At 42.7% G+C, this 19,679-nt stretch overlaps 1 protein-coding gene across 3 annotated transcripts in view; it reads left to right on the top strand.

Moving 5' to 3' along the window:
- STAB1 (stabilin 1) overlaps nucleotides 1-19,679 on the top strand; it is a 56,452-nt gene that overhangs the window by 1,480 nt on the left and 35,293 nt on the right. For all 3 annotated transcript variants that reach the window (XM_071755705.1, XM_071755706.1, XM_071755704.1), the window contains 12 exons: nucleotides 5,368-5,504; nucleotides 6,814-6,929; nucleotides 8,110-8,195; nucleotides 9,227-9,296; nucleotides 10,140-10,235; nucleotides 10,672-10,788; nucleotides 11,498-11,694; nucleotides 11,908-12,041; nucleotides 13,601-13,728; nucleotides 15,044-15,135; nucleotides 16,783-16,905; nucleotides 18,346-18,492. In XM_071755705.1, coding sequence (XP_071611806.1) covers nucleotides 5,368-5,504; nucleotides 6,814-6,929; nucleotides 8,110-8,195; nucleotides 9,227-9,296; nucleotides 10,140-10,235; nucleotides 10,672-10,788; nucleotides 11,498-11,694; nucleotides 11,908-12,041; nucleotides 13,601-13,728; nucleotides 15,044-15,135; nucleotides 16,783-16,905; nucleotides 18,346-18,492 — 1,443 coding nt within the window. The remainder of the gene's footprint in view (nucleotides 1-5,367; nucleotides 5,505-6,813; nucleotides 6,930-8,109; nucleotides 8,196-9,226; nucleotides 9,297-10,139; nucleotides 10,236-10,671; nucleotides 10,789-11,497; nucleotides 11,695-11,907; nucleotides 12,042-13,600; nucleotides 13,729-15,043; nucleotides 15,136-16,782; nucleotides 16,906-18,345; nucleotides 18,493-19,679) is intronic.

The following is a 19,679-nucleotide window of genomic DNA, read 5'->3' as shown; positions in this document are numbered from 1 at the left end:
ATATGAAAGGAATACACTTGGCATCTTTGTTTTTTGCTATTTTTGGTTCATATAATAGGAGCTTAGCATCCAGCAGAACAGGTCCATAAGTTTCCTGGAGAATTTTATTAAAAATTTTTCAAAGATATCATTAAATTGTGACTTTGCAGCAGAGTAAATACCTTTGTTTCAAGTACATTTCCTAGCAGCTTCCCAGTGAGGAGTGTGGAATACTTTCAGTGTTGGTTTGGTTTTGTTGCAATTTGTTGATTTTATTTTGATTCCTTTATCTCTGTTCTTGTGTTTAGCAGCAGCATCTAGGAAAAGATGTCTTTGTAGATCTGTTCTTTAGGCTCTGTGGTGAGGCATCCCATTTTCTGTAGGCTAGAATTCACACTTATTTGTACTATATTGTTGTTGGAGGAATGAACTTGCCCGCAAACTCAGAAGTTGTGTGGGTTATTTGGAAATCTTATTTCCTGAAAATCTGAGCTATGGAAAGCTTTTATTGTCTTGAATGACAAAGAGGGACCTTGTGGAGAGTGGACAGGCCTGTGCTAATAAAGATTCATTTGAGTCTGAAATACTTGAGAAAAAAACAGACCACTGAAAAGATGCTTCAGTATTAGAACTTTGGGTGGAATCTCTTGTACAGAGCAATTTGTAAAAAGGCCAGAACTAACTAATAAGTATACAAATAAGGTAAGAACCTCATGAATCTTTGAGCTTATAGGTTAATTTGGGTGACTTGTGCACAAACACTGTTTGAAGAAGTGTCCGTATTGGTGTTTTTTGTGTCTGGAGCCCTGGGTTCCAGGCAGATGGGTTCCAGTACAGCAGTGAATTCAGAGGCATGGGCTCACATCTTCAGCTGGTGGAAAACTTTGGTCTCTTGGCTTGGAGACACTGTGCTGATGTCTGTAATCCCTGAGGTGTGTGGCTTGGTGTGAAAGTGTTAAAATGTCAGGTAATGAGTACCGAATCATGGAGAAGCAAAATGTTTTGAATCACCTTTGGAGCAGTTTTCTTAATCCAGGAAAAATACCCTCTTAGAGTTCTTCCCCCAAAAGATTCCCTCTTTTTGGAGAAGAGAAGAAATATTTGAAAGGTTATAATGAGATACGGGGGGGGAAAAGGGTCTAATGAAGTCTTCTCCAATAGTTTAGGATGGCCATTGGGTCTGATAGCCATATAAGTGCTGTGACTCCACAAGAAGCCTCCATTGGCTTACAGGAGCCTTGCAGGGGCCATCAAGAGAGAAAAGAAATTTTGTGCTAACTTTTTTACAATTATTTTACCTCAGTGCTCTGATTTGATGTCTCAAACATGACAGCAAATCTATTGGCCTGATTTGTTTTTTCTGTACCTCTTGGTATGGGCTGGGGAAGATGCAGTGGATGTGAGAAACACACAGGTTTTTCTTCTGGGAGGATGCCAGTCCCAGACTGTGCTGGGGGAGGAATGGAGACAGGTGGGCAAGGCAGGGAGTGTTCTTTCCATCTCTGTGCCTCCCGTGCTCTACAGCTAAGAGGGTTGAAAACACCCAGGGCAGCAGTAGATCTTGTGTTACATTCTCTCTGTTCATCCTTGTGCTGAGAGGTGTCTTCCTTGGAGAAATGCAAAGGGTTTGTGTGTCCAGGAGCTATTGGTCTGTCCAGATATTGAGCCTGTCTTGGAAATGTGCATGACTATAATGACTCAAGCATGTGTCCACAGCTCTGTTACATAAAGGGCAAATGCACTGGAAACTTGGTGATTCATTAGATAATGACTGTTTCCAGAACTGGCTCCCAGGACTGTTGGAGCCAAACACTGATGTCTAAATGTGTTTTTCTTTCATCTTTGTGGGTTTGCCGTACAGGATTTGTGTTACAGCTTGGGAGGAAAAGGTAAAAGGTGAAAACGAGGGAAATGAAACTAGCCCTTAGAAAAACTCCCCAGCTTGTGCTCTAGAGGTGGAATAAGAGAAACTTGAGCACTTGAGAATTGAGGGACTGTATCAGAGTGAGAAGCAAAGAAAACACTGCAGCACCCAGAAGCTCAAATGTCTCAGCTAACACAGAGGGCAGCGGCTGCTCTTGCACATGGATGTTTGGTGCAGGGACAGAGCACAGTCCAGCCCTGGAAAAACAGAGCTCGGTGTGGACAGAGGCACCCTGCCTCTTAACTTCTTTCAGCTACAGCTAGATGTCTTCTGTTTTAAAAGCCTTTAGTTTTGGATTTGTTTGAGAGCACTACTTGTCCTTTTCTGTTGCTTTGTAGCCAAAGTGTGGTACAGTCCAGGCTTATAACATCATCCCATCAGAACAGAGACTGTTTTCACCCTTTCCCTGGTGTTGCCACTGTGCACCTCACTGACTCTTGGTCCACCAGGCATCATTGCTGAATCAGAGGGGCATTTATTCCCCAAACTCCTTCCTTCCCAGAATCTTCAAGCAGATGATCAGAGATGAGCTAAGGTAGCAGTGCATCATTGCTTTCTGCAAGGCTCTGCCCCAGCAGCCACCTCTGACTCAAACTCCTGTCTTTTTCTTTTATAGAATCATAGAATATACTGAGCTGGAAGGGACCTGTCAGGGTCATCGAGTCAGACTCCTGTTCCTGTGTAGGACACCCCAAGAATCACACCATGTGCCTCAGAGCATTCATCCTCTCCAAAATCTGAGCTGTCCCTTGATTCCCTCTTTGTCTTTCCCAAGAAACAAAACTGTCCAGAAAAACGTCTGTTTCATCAATTCTGTCACTCAAATAAGAAGGGAAATATTTTTTTAAATTATTTTCCACACAGCTGTTTTCTTCCTCTTTCCTTCTGCCTAGTGCTGCTGACAAAAGCATATTTCCATATAAAAAGGGGAAGATGATCTTACTGGAAGGCTGCCTAAAGCTCATGAGGTGTCCCATGAAGGGGATATTCCACAATAATTGTCTAGTCTAGGAGTCCTGCAAGTAATTAAATATGCCAGCAGGAAGGAATAACAGCCCTTCTCCCCTGGAGTCCATCTCCACTTGGAAATGGAGTCAGATTGATGAAGGAAAGAGAAGAAAAATTGTATAATATGTGAATAATGGTGTTTCCCCCAGCACAATGACAGAGAACACATTTAATGGCCTGTGTCAGCTAACTCCTGATGCCTAGAAGTAAAACTCAAATAGAAGGTGGGGGAGTTTTTATGTAGTGTTTAATGCTCTACTGTTTGTGTGGTGGTTTTTATACAGATAGGTTGGCTTAGAAACCTGATAAAGGTTTGTGTGTTAATTCTGACAAAGATAACTCATGGGAAGGCATACCCCTCTGTGTTTCTTCCTTGGGTGTCTTCCCATTCCCATTACCTCAGTAAAGCTGGGATTTTGGGGACTAGGAAGGCAGAGGTGTGCTGTTCTGTCGGCACTGGGTCCCTGATTTCAACTGGCTCCTTTCAAAAGCCCAGCTTTAATCCAGAATCCTAAATTGTACTTGAACCAGTTGGTTGGGTGGGCTTCTTTCCTACCCCATTAATGGCACTGCTGATCTTTTGAGACAGAGGCTGCACCTCATATATCCATCCATATTTGCTGTGTTCTCTGTTTTGCTCCATGACTGGCACTGTGTGCCAGTGGGGTGCAAAAGTAAGGATCAGCAAAGCTCATATCTGACCTTCTGGATAAAATTACTGAAGTTGATGGTCACAGGACATGGACAGGTGGAACTAGTGGATCTCAGATTGGCTTCGAGCTGTTTATAATGCAAAGAAGGTAGTTGTTCACATAACAGGTTTCTTGGGGGTTCTGTTACCAAAGGCAGTGGAGGTTACTGTACAGTAAGGAAAGCCCCAGATGCACAGCTCGTAATTACTGTCTAGGTGAGGGGCCACCAGGCACACAGGAATTGCTTTCTGCATTGGCATGGAAGGAGGCAGAAGATGGACCCATAAAGATGAGAAAAAGCTCAACTCCAATCAGAGGGAGTGTGGGTGTGTCTGGAAACTGTTCCAGGGAGATGTCCCTGCAGACTTGTGACTTGAGGGTTATCTCTCAGGAGGTTTTCCTGACAGGGTCTGCTGGCTGTCATCTGGGAGGGCCTTCCTGAGCTCTTGATAACTGATGGGAAGCCATGAGTTTCCTCCCTTGCTTGGAGCAAATGCATGTGTTTAGGCTTAAGCTCAGAGGAAGCAAAGCTAAGATTTACTGATGGGAATCCAGAGCAGAGAGTTCTGGGCACAGAAGAACTGTTGCACTAACAGCATTGTTGAGGATTGGCTTAAAAAAAACCTAGATCAAGCCCTCCTCCCAAAATTTCATCTGATGTTTTTATTTTCAGGAAATACAGTGCATATAGAGGCACAGTTGAGGTGAGATGTGTGGTTTGGTTTTTTTCTTGTCTGCAACATTTTGGGGCAAACACAGCTCATGCCTTCCAGCTTTAGTCTGCCATTGTCAGTGGCAAACATCTCATTTTACAATCAGCAATGATGTTTCCATGCAGAGGCTTGGCTCCAGGAGTTCAGGAAACCCTTGTAGGATACAATCTTAAGCTTTAATGACAAGGTGGCATAGGATGATTTGCTCTGAGGTGGTATGTCTTTAATCTGTTCTGAATCTGTTTCATTGGTGGGTACAGAAAAGCCATGGGAGGAAGCCTGAACCCCTGAAGTTGTGTGACATCCCACCCAGAGACTGGGTGGAAGGACTAATGGTGAATTTATCACCACCTATATGAATTATCCAAGCCTCCTGTCTTCTTGCCAGTGTTTACAGGGTCCTTCTTACCCAAGGGTAAAAGCATCAAGGGCTGTCCAGGTGTTCAGAGAGGTGCAGAGCATCTTTCTTTTTTAATCCATGCTCCCTGCCCCCTCCACCCTCTCAAAGACAGTTGCCATGAGGAATATTGGCTTGAGCAGCTCCTGGGCTCAGAGGAATACACTGGACTGATGCATTCAGTTCTCCCTCTCATGAAACAGCAGTGGAACCACCAGTGAACTGGATTGTCTCAATGACATGGAAAACAGAAACACTGTGTTGCATTTTAATTCGTTGTCTTCTGGCAAGAGTTACTAATTTAGGGCTTGTCCTCACATACCACATGTTTGCAAAAGATCATCTCAAATTAACAGTGTACAGTTATGATTACTTTAGAAATGGTTAGAATTTTTGCTGTGAGGCATAGAGGAAAGATAAGATAGCTGTGATCTGCCCTACTGCCTTCTAGCTGAGATCCAAGCTGAGCAGCATGCAGGAGCACGACATGCCAGATGAGTCTGTGGTGCTCCTTTCAGCTGCTGCACTGGTCCTCCCCTGTGACATCTAAAGAATGGTGCAGTGCTGATAAAGAAATATCTTTGGTTGGCAAGATGCATGGCTAAGGTAATTTATTTTTGGTCTTATTTTGTTCTGTTTATTTTTCTTTGTAAGTTAAAATCCATGCGATGCAATGTCAAGACGATGTTTACGTTGAATACAGAGTGTGCTGCTTGTGCTGCAGCACCAAGAATATTGTGTCCCAGAGGCTGGTTAAAGATCACCCAGGGAATAGGAGTGAGAGGCTGCAGGTAAGGTCTGTTTCCTAACTATATTAATGTTTGGGTGCCAAGGAGTAGTGTCTCCTTCAAGAGAGCACGTGTATTTTTTCTGAGATCTAAAGATCCAAGGAGTGTTTTTTTTCAGATGCATAAAAATGGTTTTATGGCCCCTATTATTGTTGCCTTTGTCTCCTTGCAAATCCCGTGGGCGTTTTGCTGGGCATAAGTTTCTATATACACTGAACAAATTACATGATAATTACCTTTGACTTGCCCTAGACAGCATGAGTTTGCTAATCCTTCTGTAGCAATTTAAAAGGGGTCTGTTTAGCAGAGAAATCTATTTCAGACCCAGAATTCCACAGTGCATTATTAAAAAAATAATATAAGGATAGTTCCCTAGTATATCCTCCCAGCTTCCACCAATAATCCTCTGAACTTTTTACCTTCCTACTGTGCTTTACAACAATTGCTGGTTCATGTGTTCGCTGCTCATACTCTGTTGAGCTTGGCTTTAATAGGAAAAGGGTGAAAGAAAACTGAATTTACCAGGACGTTTTTTTAAAACAAAACACTATAGATTATTGTTTGCCTATCTATTCAGTGGTGAATGTTAACAGTTAATATATAGCTCCATTGTCTACTGTTTTCTGTGATTCACTCTTCTGTCGAAATACTTCAAAAATAGCTGTAGCAGTTTTGCAGTTTATAGCACTTTTTGCACAGACACACATTGGAGTCAGATTGAAGCTGCAGTGCTATTGAGACAATTTCCAAGTTCCTTTTGGGAAGGATGTGTGCCAAAAATAAAGTGCAAGAATAATGTGAGTGTATGCAGCTTTTCTGAGTGTTATCTGCTCTTGTGGTGGTTGTCCAAGATTGCATAGAGAATCTGTGAATAACACAGCTATTAAATCCAAATTTCCAGCATTCTATTCTGGAATCTTTAGTGCAAGGCAGAAAGGGACAAGTCCTGCAAGGAGACTGTTCTTTCAATGCAACTTTAGCTGTGAAGTTGATGTTGAATCACCCCGGAATTCCTGACTTTGTTTCTATGCTGTGTAACCCTCTGTCAACCAAGATTTCTGTCCTATTGCCCTCAGACTGCCTGAGGTCCTTTCTCATATCCTTGGCATATTTCTTGTAACCAATCTTTGATGCTCCAATAGATGGGGCATCCTTAGGCAGGACCTAACCTGAGTGAAAACCCTCATGTGCATGTATGGTCCTTCCTTCCACTGAGAGTTCAGTGCACTGCAGTGGGATTGCTTAGAAACCCTCTAACAGGCACATGGTATGTTTGTGTTGTAATCATGAATCTTGGATTGTTCTTTTTGAGATACACTGTCAAGTTAGGAGAAAATACCCTTTCCCAGCCAGGGTGCCAACACACGTGTAAGAAGGAAATTGAGGAGAAAAAGTGCTGTCCAGGATTCTGGGGTACAGAGTGCTATGGTAAGTTCTTTTGTCTTTTTATGACACTCTTCAGCTGCCAAACCAAACCAGTTTTAAAAAGAGGCAATAAATATGCATTGAGGTGATTAATTTTCATTATTCCTCAAATGCCTACAAGGTCTCCATTATCTCTTTGGGAGGTTCAGAATATAATGGGGAGGGAATGTCTGTTTCAGACAAGTTGAATTCTCTTACATTTAACACATAACATAATCTCCTTTGGTGGAACTTCCTTTTGTCTCTTCTATAAAAATATGCTTTTGGAAAGGGATGTTTTTGTTCCTCTTTAAGAAAGTTTCCAAAGGAAGAGGAAGATACTTCTTTCTGATGTCCCTGTAGTCTGCAGTGTGTGTGCCACGTGTGCTCCTGCATAGTCTGGAGTTTATCAGCCATTCAGCCACAGAAGATATTTAGCAATTCCAACCCCAGGTGAAAATAACCACCACAAAGCTCTCACTCAGGTTTACGCCAAGTGATGAGAATTTGTTTTGTCTCAAAAAATCCAAAAGCAAGATCTACTAAGCTAAGCAATTCTCATGTGGTTGATTGACTGGTTGCTGGAATATGGAAAGACAAATTCCAGTCATGCAGAAAATAGGAAATAATTTCAGAGCTTGAGCCTGTTCTCAGAACAGAGTGGATTAAATAAGCAATTGGCCTCATCAGGGGAATCACATATCTAAAACTTTCAAAAGTAGTCCCCAGAGTATGGAGGTACCTGAATGTCTGAGCAGGTTCCCAGCTCTTCATGATGTCACAAAAAGCTGAAAATGCTCAATTTCTTTGCAAAGCAGGATCCCATCTGTCCTGAGCTTCAGAACTGCCCTCAAATATTTGATGCTGCCTCTTGCTGATGCCCACAGCAGTAGCTAAACCTCAAAATATGTTTCAGTGCCTTTGATGAAATTTAGTTAGGTATGGCCCATTGGAACTTTTCCTTAGACTTTTTATTAAAGGCTTTTCTTAGCTAGCAAGCAGATCACTCCTTTGTGCCAATTCTGGCCAAATTCACCAGCTCTGGGCCAGTGTTAGGTGTATTGGATAAGCAGACAGGGACTTTGCTAGTGAAGAGGCTATTGCTTTTGCACAGCTGGAGTGCTTGAGGGAAGAGGAAATGGATAGGGGGATGCAGTGCTGGTTGTTTGATCTAAACTACTCTGGCCTGTCTTTTGCCTGCTAGAGTGTCCAGGTGGTTCTCAAAATCCCTGCAATGGCCATGGGACGTGCTTGGATGGTATACAGCAAAATGGGACCTGCATCTGCAAGGTCAGTTCACACTTTTTTCTGTGGGTGATGTGCTTTTGTCAGGGGGGATTGTATAATGTCTGTGCAGATGCCTTGGGTGAAGGCTGGTCTTCTGCCTGGAAGATCATTAGCAGCTTCTTTCATTCCAGTATCAGTGTCTGTGGTTTTCCAGGAAGATTGGTGTGGTTGGCAGTAGCACTAAGACATTGTTGGTGAAGGTATGGAAGGTGTGAAGGGCCTCTGGGGAGAAGCAAAATAAAGAAATGTATGGATTTAACCTTCTGATAAGCTGAAATAATCGGTGTCTGCAAGGAGCCCTGAGGTACTTGGCTCTTAATGAGCTGCAACTTTGCCAGACTTGGAGGATACACTTCCCAAATGAATTGGTTCTGCACCTTGGCAGACAGATCCTTCCTCTCTCAGGAAAAGCAACAGAGACCATAAAAAGAAAGTTGAGGGCAGATGTTCGTCCAGTGTATTGGAACAGTATAGAGCAATGTTTTTAAAATTTTTAGCTTAATGGATCAGTGTCAGACTTGAAACTTTCTCTGGTGAATGATGTGCTTTTACAGTATCCTTAATTAATAGCATTGAGAAGGGCTATGCCAAAATCTTACCTCTTGGGCCCTTCTTTGAGAAAGTTGTTTTTGGATTTAATTCAAAGACAAATCAATTAAAATATAGGCTCAAGTTCCCCAAGCCCTGTAAAATCAATGTCAAAAGTCCCATTGGCATTCGTGAATTTCAAATTTCTTTTCCAAAGTGGTAATTGGAATCCATCTGGTGCATTCTTGTCTTTTTGTGATCAGGACATTGTTTCCTCAATGCCAAACAGAGTTTTGCTGGTGTTTTGCATGTGCTCTGTGTGTTGGCTTACACTGTGATCTTCTCTGCTGCAGAGAAGCAGCACTGAACAGATCAGTTTTCTTCACTGTATTGCTTCAGCTGTCAAAGAAAATCAGATACGAGGAGAGACTTTGAACTGTAATAGTGTGTAGAACAATACAGTGATACAGAAAAATAACATCTGGGACATTCTGGGACTCTTCTAGGAGCAATACAGTGGTTTTGCCTGCCAGGATTGTCGAGATGAAAATCGTTTTGGCCCGGACTGTCAGTCAGGTAATACCTGTGAGCAACAAAAGAGGAGGAGGAGGTTGAGTGAAGAGAGGTGCCAGAAGGGAGGAAGGAATGCTAGTTGGCAGTTTTCAATAGCAGGTGTCTTGGCATTTTGTCTTTGTGCCCCTCTCTGCCATCCCATCAGGCAAGTGATTCTCAGCCTTTCACACAAACCAGTCCATTTTTCCTACTATAAATCTCTCTCTCCTTACCAGAGCTACCCCAGTTTCTCCTTGCTTCTTAGCCAGGCTGTTACCCACATCCCTGAAGTGATGCACAATCACTTCTCATTTTTTTTTACAGACTCGAGTAACTGCCCCACTTATCTCCCACCTTCTCTGTTGACCTCCTTACAAAATTAATACTCACAGTGCTACTTCTGATGCATGGCCTTTTTGGAAGTGATTTATGATCAGTGCAGTCTGGCTGATAAAGGAGTTCCTGTTTCCCTGGTATCCACACAGGTGGGATTGGTGTGATCCTGGTGGTTTTGCACACACACCACCACCAATGCTGGTGTCACAGATATGGTTGGCTCTCATAACACTTTCTCCTTCCACACTAACAGCAGAAGTCCTAAAGGAGTGGCAGGTTAAAATGTGCCTAAAATATTTGGCTAGATCATGCATTAAAGGTGGCTTTCACAGGGCAGTACTTTGTCTTCTTGAGTCCAGGATGTTCCCTTTTTGCCTTTTGGAAGCTCTGTCTGACATGGCCTTATTTTTAAAAGGAGCTACACATGCTGTGGATTCTTGATGGGAAATAGGGGTCCAAGCTCAGGATCAGCGTGTGCCTGTGCACTGCCCTGTGCCTGCAGGGCAGGTTTATCTGGACTTTTCCTTGCAGAGTGTGACTGTGTGCACGGGGAATGCAACAGTGGCATCACAGGGAGTGGAAGCTGCACGTGCTATGGAGGCTACACTGGCCCCAGGTGTGACCAAGGTAAAGACACTGGTGGCTGCAGAGGGGCTTTAAGAGTTAAACTGTGGGCTTGGATGCATTGTGTCCCATGAAAAGCTGGGGGGCAATGAATAGTTTAGGAATATGTAGAGTGAAGGTGATCTGAGTGCTGGAGATCTAGACAGAGGGAAAAGCTGGGGCCTCCTCCACACTCTGTGACAAAGCCCATCTTTTTGTGCCTCTTTCTCTGAAAACCAGATAGATCCTTTCTTCTCTCTGAGTCTTGCAGAACCTGCCTGCCTAGGCTGCCAGTGATTTAGAGCTGTCTGCCCTTTTTATATACCCTGACTTTTATCCCCAGCTTGGGCCCCATGGAAACCACATTTGCCTTCATTCCCAGTTATTTTTAGGGTAAGATGTGTCTTCCATCAGTGCTCTGCATGCTCAAGGGGAAATTGTCTTTGCTGTGTGATTCCAGAGCTCCCCCTTTGCAGAGGTGTGACGTGCGAGGCCAACAGCGAGTGTGTGGTAAGGGATGGGACAGCAATGTGTGACTGCAAGCTGGGCTACAGAAAAAATGGCAGCACTTGCCAAGGTGAGAAACTTCTCTGTGACCCTAAATAGTCCACTGTTTGGAAAAATCTTATTACACTGATGCCCCTCAGTGAATTTGATCACTGTGTATACAGCGCTCGATTCACTGTAGATGCTTGAGAACCTGTTTTTTTAGGAATCCCTTTAAGATTAAGGGTTTGGCTCTCCTCTCACTTGGTCCTGAAAGCAAGTAGTTAAAGGTGCAGGTTCCATCCAGAAGTCATAAGTATGTTCTGAATAACTGTGACAGTGGGATACTGGTGAGTCTGTACCAGTTAGCTTGAGGGTTTCTTCATTGATTTCAAGTTTAAGTGTGTTACTAGGTTTTGTTAAAAGGAAGTCAATAAGATGCATGGGATTACCTAGTTCTGTTTTCACTGGCTTTTTGCAATTTCTGCTGACCAAAATGCAATTTCATACATCCCCCGATATGATGGAATTTCAAAAGTAAATCTAAGATCCTCTTTCACTCACATTTCTGTAACTGGAGTAACATGAAGAGTGTGTCATACAAACTCCTCAGTTTAAAAAGCTTAAAATGTCTACTCCCTGAATTTAATTTATTTTCCTGGGAAATTTTTGGAGTTTTAATAGTATAAATTTCTTATACTTCTTTCTCTCCAGGCCCTTGAAATTCTGCTGTGCTGCAGTAAGTGCTGTTTTGAAAACAGAAATTTGGTTACTCTCACCTCTCATCTCTTTAAATGTAGCTCAGGATCCTTGTGCTGCTTCTCCGTGCTCCCCTTTCGCTGTATGTAAAGTTACTGGACCACAAAAGTATCAGTGTACCTGCAAAGAAGGATTTCAAGGAGATGGGAAGATTTGCCAGCCCATAAACCCTTGTGTTGACAGCAATGGAGGCTGCCCAGAGAACTCTACAGTCTGTGTTTACAGACGTCCAGGAGAGGTAAGGACAGTAACAGCACATCAGCAACTTGCAAGGGTCTGAAAAATGACCAGATAAAAAGTTCTTCAAATGAACTCACAATTCTGCCAGCCACATCTGCTTTCCTCACCTTAAATTTTGCAAAGGAAGCCTAGACAGCTCTTCTGTATGGTAACTTACTGTGTGAAAAATGATGGATGCAGCTCCTGTTACCACTGTGTTGCCTTCCCTTAGGCATCTTGTATTTGCAAGCCTGGGATGAGTAGAAGAACACCTTCATCTGAGTGTACTGTATTTCCCAACAACTGCCAGCATTATTTTTGTGACGTGTCTGCCACATGTGAGATTAATTCCCATGGGAGTCCTAGGTAAGCCAGTTTAAAGATTGCCATTAAAGAAGCATATTCTGCATCTGGGATGGAAACCGAGTTTGGATGAGCTGAATTTTGAAGAAACTGAGAACTAACTGAAGAGAATGGGCCAGAGTCACCTTTTGAGGGAGAGCCTGTTTGCAACAAGAAAGTAGAGCTTTACATCAGTTGTAAATTTTGGTATGTGGGTCACAAGATGCTTTGAATCTCAGGCAGCAGTTGTGATGTGAACTGGAGATATAATTTCCCAAGTTGTTGGCAATTGTAGGGTATTATCAGTTAACAAAAATGTGTGTGATTCCTGTTTGCTCGCATTTGCCCACATTTAATTCTGAGAGCTAGGTCTTTGGCTCCCCTCTCACCCAGGCCTTTAAGCAATAAGTGAATTGAAGTTGTAAATTGACAGGAAAGGGAAAAGCTGAGGAAAGAAACACCAGACTTCATCTAGTCCTCTGGAGCAAAGCACCTAGAAGTCGATACACCTTAGATGGGAAATATTACTAGATTAGGATCATGTTTTGCTTAATTGCCCTCCAAACATCAGAGAAAGCTTCATGGAGGATTTTGTGTGTTACCAAGAAAAGGTGGAGTTTCTCTGAGAGACAGAAGAAGGCAGGAGCAAGTCCATCTCCTTGACTCTGCTAGAACTGTTAGCATCCATCTGCTCATTGTGTGCTCCAGACCAGAGCTGGAATGCAGAGCCTTCCCTTTCTGAAGATCTCTCAGTGCAGTGCAGGACACAGCGTTCAGCACAGTCCCCGCCTTAGTGCATCTGTTCCCCAGCTGCTGGCACTCTGCCCTCTGAGGCTGGAGTAATGTCAAATTCCTCCCATGTCTATGTCTTTGCATCCCTGAAACAGAAAGAGCAGAGCCTACACTTGGATAAAACCCAAACGGGAAAAAACATGGTTATCAGCCAGGGATCTGGAGTAGTCTCTGAGTAATGACTGTAAACCCGTGTGAAACGGGACGGAGATTTTCACATGTAGATAAGCTTTTCTGGAAAAGTCATTAGCTTTGAGGTCCCTCATTAAATCCAAGATGAGCCATAGCTACCTCATATGCTTGAGCTGGGACCTCTCAATGAAACTGGGGTCACACAGGAGCTGTTTGCTATGTGGTTATGTATTACCTCAAATTTTCAGATGCTGCAATGACTGGTACTGACTGAATATCTAGTTAGGAAGGTGGTATTTATAAATATATTGTGGCTACTTGTACCTGAACAGGTACAATTGGTACCAGAGCCTGTTTCATATAGGCTCTCCTGAACAGGTACAACAGGTACAAGATTGAGGAGACAGTCCTTATGTTGGTTGTATCTGAGAGCACATCTTCGTTCTTTTTGAGTAGGTCCAAATTTACCTGTACTTCAGAAGCATGCATCTTTTTTCCTGTCACTTAAATTAGGCAGAGGTTACTAAGCTCTTACCCACATGGTGTAGCTGGTATTTGTCTTTCAGGTGCAGATACTTACAGGTTGTTCAAGTCACATTTGCTGGATGTGTTGCAAAATGTTTTGTAATGGTTTTTTATGTTTCATTCTTGTCTCTTAGCTGTGTTTGTAAAGAAGGGGAGATTGGAGATGGGAGAAGTTGCTACAAAGATCTCTTGAGTGAGATAACTGACCGTAATTCACGAGGAAATTTTGCTAGAAAATTAAATGTCGCCAGGAAAATGTTTGGTAAATGACTTTTGAATTTGTTTGGGGAATGGAGCAAACATGGGGACAAGAGTGTGTCAGAAAAGGCTAAAAGCCTTTTTCATTATAGATCTGTTTCATCATGGGCTGCAAAATTGAACACATCACATCTCTGAACTCTTATTACTAATTTTGGATTGTGAATTGAGAAGACTGTGGTAGGGAGTGCACATGAGTATTAGGTACTTGACAGTCCTGGTGAACAACATACCATATCTGCAGAAGGAAGAAAACGTGCCTCAGAGGTGTGATACAAACCCACTTGTATCAAATCACCAGTGTGCCTCCACCTGCAGTACCTATGTTGAAGGCTCAGCAATCTTTCAGCTGTTACTGAGTTTTCTGGCACTGATGCTCAATGCTGAAGTACCGTGGATCCTCTACTTAGCAGAAGATCTACTAAGCCCTTAAAAAACTTCTTGCCAGCACATGAGTGGCTACTAAAGAGATGAAAAGGCTCTATTCTGTGTACCGTGGTACTTCCTGAGAGAGGAATTGCTTTGCAAATCATAGAAGACTGGTTTAGAACTCAAGTACTGCAAGCATGGGGAATGATATGTGCAAAGGTTAATTTCTGTCTCACTGTAGTCTAAGGGAATCATGTCAAAGAATACTTAAGTTAGATACCTTCTCCATCTTGACAGCTGCAGTTTTCTCTGTATCCACTAACTTGACAGAAGCAGAGATAGGGCTCACAGATCAGCTTGGTTTTTTTAAGTACCCCTCCCTGCTATGTATCAGTGTTGCCAACACTCTTTTCTTGCATGTTTTCCATGATGAATTGTACTACGGGCAACCTCATGAAGATCTCTTAACTCCTGTGCAGTGGGACTTTATACTTAATGATCTATCTTGATGTGGACTTTGGGTCATTGATGACTGGGTGAAGACTGACAACTCTGGTTTCATAGAAGCTTCTGAAGAAGCATATAGTCTCAATAAATCCTGATTGCACTCTGTTGTTTCAAGGGGAAGACAGAGGACAGTTGGCCCAAAAATATGGTAGTAAGCACGTGGGAACAAAATTATTATGAATATTCTTTTAGCAATGATTCTAAGTGGACCAAAGCCACCAGTAACCCTTCAGAAATCTTGTAGGCAAGTGCTTAAAACTAATAGCAAGCAAGCTGGGCTGTGAAGGCAATACCAAACTCCTGTTTCCTTGTAAACAAGCACTAGTTACTTGGATCAGGCCAAAAATGTGTAGACTTAATCGTGCTGTTAATAAGAGGAATGATTATTGTTAGAATTAAACCATATGCCAAGTAACTACTTCAAATTGCCACTCTTTTTACAGCTTCTGGTTGTTCAGTGTTGCTGACTAAATATGGACCTTTCACAGTTTTTGTTCCATCTCTTCTTCCGATTCATAACAAAATGGAATTTAATGTAAGTTTTCTTGGGTTTAGCAATTTTTGCTCTCCTGGGATTCTTTCCTGCCTGAGTTCTGCAGCCTTTAAAAGTTAATTGACACATGAGAGAGGAAATTTGGAAGGCAGTATTTATAGGGCAATTTATTCAGAAGACTCTTCAATGTTGGGTTAAGTTTTAGTCCCATAGAGGATGTTACATCCCTCACATTATTTTATTTTTAAAGCCTCTCTCTCTCTCTTCTGGTTTGACTGTTCATGTGTTTTTAATGTCTGGAAGTGCAAGTTTTCCTGGCCATTCTTTGTTTAAAGCTTAAACCTCCTATGTGTGACTATTCTCAAGCCTTTAGGTGGCTTTTCACTACTGGTGGGTTTTTCAAAAGGGGCTGAGATTTGCACCGATGGATTGAATTTTGGGCCCATGGCCCTAGCTGTGAGTTGGGTGTCACCTGCTTGAGAAGAGCTCATTTGATTAATGGGGGCAGCATGGATGGCAGAGCTAAAGACAACTGCCATGGGAGCCAGGATAAAAGTTTGAGAATTCTAGGCTTCAGCAAGTAGGTCTTGCAGGTTGTATTATTTTATTTATTTCATTTTTTAATTAAATTGTGTTCATTTGGAATAGGTTTTGCACAGTTATGCCCACAACTAGGCTATCAATCATTAGGATGAGAAGGTATATAAGCCATTTTCTCAGGACAGAGCTAAAAATCACCACGTGAGCTACAAATGCAGCTCACAGAACAGGGATTGCAATTGCATGCGAGGCAAGGTGCCTGTTACGTTTCTGGTGGCAACTAAGTTGCTGCCAACACTTGGCTATGAGAAGGTAAATATCTTAAAAATAATCCAGACAGGCCAACCCCATGTGAATGTTACATTTCCATCCCATTTAGAAAGACTCCTTTGCTTGCTGGCAAAGCTGTCTATGCAGCAGCAATAACTCGTGTAGGGTCTAGGGAGCAGCTTCTATATTAAAAATGCCAGGGACATCAGTTGTCTCCTACTACCTTGTTGAGCTGAGGTCTCCACTGACAAGTGTCAGGCCCTGTGCCTAGGTCACTGTGAACTTCTGAATTCATAGAGGATACATCAAGCTGATGTATCTAGTCTACCTACCCTGAGTTATCTAGTCTACCTGTTCCCACAAGGATTGGTTCCACCTAAATAAGTATTGATAGCATTATTACTAGTTATTTATATTAATAATTAATTATTACTGCTATTAGTAGTATTACAACAGTATTGTCCTAGAAAAACAAGTCATAAAAAGCCCAGAAAAGAGAGAAAGCAACAAAACGTAAATTCAGCAGCTTAGACCACCTACATGGTCCAGCATAAACAAAGGTTGTGTATGGGCAGCTTCAGCAAGGAGCATGGAGAATGTTTTTTAAATTGTCCAATAGGTTTCTGTCTAGGGGATTCTTCTACAGTCACTTGCAGATGAATCAGATCACTGTGTTTGAATGTCTGCACAAACATAAGCAAAAGATTTGCTGCAGTGCTATTCCTGTTAACCAAAATGAAGAGGGAAGCTCAATCTTGTATGCTTAGAATTTCTCTGTGTGTATTACCTAGGAGAAAAGCAATGTTACGGCTCTTTCAGTGAAAGAGGTTTCTGAAAGCACATGATTTATCTGCTTTATGTGGTTTTCATTCCCCAAAGGGTACCACTGCTGAGCATTTGTGCAGAATGCACATTGTTCCTGGTCTGCATTTGATTGAAGACATGGTGAAAGCCAAGACTATGTGGACCTTGTCAGGACATCAGCTAACATTCAGTAGCCAGGTAAAGGATCTCCTGAACTGAAGTCCAGGACTGCTGCTTTCATGCAGGATAGACTGGAGCTCAAGCATATCTTCCTTGATGTGCTTTCTTAACCAGAAAGCCTTTTTCTCTAATCTGTCTTCCTGCAATCAGAATAAGCTCCTTTGTAGAGTGAAATGTGGGGTGATTCAAGACTAGACACCCCCAAGCAACCACTTATTTTGCAGACAATCAGTTAGCCAAAATCTGGCTTGTGAATGGTCTTTCCTTGTATATGTGTTCTGGAGAAGAGACCTTTTCCCTACACCAGCAGTTGCTACAATATCCAGGTGGCTGTCATGGGAGAGGCAGTAAAGTGTCTCTTCAGACTGAGTGTTTCTCCTTGGAGATTGTGTGCTTGGACACCACCACATTTTCTCTTCCAGTTTCCTTTTTCCCTTCTTTCTATTTTATTTTTCTTAGTTGACCTATCAAAGAGTTTTTCATCATTATGTTCTGATATGGAGGACTTTTTTCCCCTTTTCCAATTGACTCATTTCCCAGCATCCACTGTTCTCTCTGTCCTGCACTTTTCCTGCATGCATGCTCACAGCTGGAGAGACCTGTGTTTCCTCTCTGAGGATCCAGCCTTTTCCTTGAGGTGTGGGTTGTAATAAATGTACCCTGCATGCATCAAAAGGACAAAGCACTATTTTAAGCCAGGGAATCAGAAATGAGCATGTTCATGCTCCTTTTAAAATTCTTTCCTGTTTGTTTACTCAGGAGTCTTTTGATCTGGGAAGTCTGCCCTCCCCTTCCTTTGTTTCAGCCAGAATCCTCAGTGATGTGAAGTTCAGGGCAGGGAGGAGCAGTTCAAGAAATGCACGTGGTGAAATAAAAGCATGAGGAAGTTGTGCTGGCCTGAACTTGGATTATGTGTGCAGCAAAAATAACCTGATGCTTAATTAGAAGGTTGCCCTTGGAATGCCTCCATATGCCCAGCTTCAGTTCATGGTTGTATACAGTATGGAAGGACCAGATATGTGCCTTATGATTCAGTGAGCCTGGCTGGTCTGGCTTTGTTATGGAGATTTCTTGTTGGCATTATAAGCCAACAGAAGTTAAAATCAAAGCTGTAGTGTCAGGGTTGCCTCCAAATTCTGTCCCAGCAGCAGCTACATGATGGTCATTGCACCCTTTTGTGACCCAGAGCTGGGATCAAGCATTGCTCATGCTCAGACAAACTGTGAATCTGGAGCTGACTGGCCTAGATGAGGTCTTTCTTTGATAAGACTTAAAAGTACCCCCTGGATCAAAATATTACCTGAACTGAAGTAGAGATATTTGGTTTACACACAGGCCACCCCTTAAAATGTACTTTTTTCAGAGTAACTCTTGTTGCTAACCCATAGGCAGAGAACACTGAAGGGAACAATGATTTATAGATCTATCACAAGTAAATAACCTTTTATCTTTATCCAGGCATACATCAAATCATTTCGGTATCAAGACCAGCCAGGAGAGCTGTACAATGTTTTGCAATCAAACCTCCCAGCAGCCAATGGCATCATGCACATTGTTAACACCCTAAGGACTAAAACCAGCATTGACAACCTCAGAAACCCACAGGTACACAGACAGTGGTACTTCTTATTTTTTATGGGACGGCAGAATAAACACTTTAAAAGACTATCCTTTCTTCATTAAATTCCAAATTTAATGGAATGCTCTAGAAAAGGAGCATCTGAGATCCAGAGGGGAATATGGACCTCTGTGTCTGTGTGCTCAGGTACCTGCAGGGAAGGGTTTGCAGCTTCTCTGGGATGGCAGGACAGTGAGAGAACTCCCTGCAGAGCATATTGTAGTGAAATGAGGCAACCAGGTGCTCCAGGTGCCACTAATTATCAGGTAGTGGGCATGAGCTTGTGTTAAGCCCACCTGTGCCTGATTAGGGCGGGCCCCAACTGCACATGAGAAGGATTAGGGGGCCAATAAAGGCCTTTTCAGTGGGGGCCAGCCCTAATCAGGCACAGGTGGGCTTGACACAAGCTCATGCCCACTACCTGGTAATTAGTGGCACCTGGGGTACCTGGTTGCCTCATTTCACTACAATTAGTGGCACCTGGTTGCCTCATTTCACTACACATATATTTTTCTGACTCCTTCAGACATTTCCTTCCCTTGTGCTATGGACTTTGCAATGGAGGCCAGTGATCACCTCAGCCATTTTTGGCATCAAATTCCTTTGTACCTTTGGAAGTAATGTTCTTTGTCTCTGCATGTTCTGTGGGAAGCACTTTCTGCCCCCCAAAAACATTCAGATTCCTGCAGATGAATAAAGGTCAGAATATTCCCTTCACAAATTTTGTGTCCCCGTTGAAGGGGCATTTCTCCTGTTGCCTTTGTCTTCATGGGCAACGTGGCAAAAAGGAAGGCACCTATTTCCTCTGTGTTTGCAGGAATGTGCATATGTAATGTATTTTCTCAGCACTGGGACTCATTTGCAGGTGGCAGAATGAACTCTTGTCCTCAAAGCACAGGGAGACTTGAGATGGTAAAGCAGCTTCACTACCTGCCAGCCCAGAACTTGTCTGTGTATTGCTGGTACTGTGTCTCTAGTTTTAATGATAGTGAGCAATTGTGTCTCTATTTAATAATTTGGTCTGCAGATGATAGGAAGAAAAACAGGAGGGTACTTAAGAGCAGCCCTGGAAAATCTGGTTTGTTGTGCATGGGAAGGAGTTTGTACCCAAGTTACAGCAGGCTCAGTTCTTGCAAGGTCAGCTGGCCAATACAGAGGGTTTGAAGACTTTGAG

This window comes from Heliangelus exortis, chromosome 12 (assembly GCF_036169615.1).
Source record: "Heliangelus exortis chromosome 12, bHelExo1.hap1, whole genome shotgun sequence".
NCBI lineage: Eukaryota > Metazoa > Chordata > Aves > Apodiformes > Trochilidae > Heliangelus > Heliangelus exortis.
Note: the sequence above shows the minus strand (reverse complement) of the source record. Positions and strands in the feature narration are given on the sequence as shown.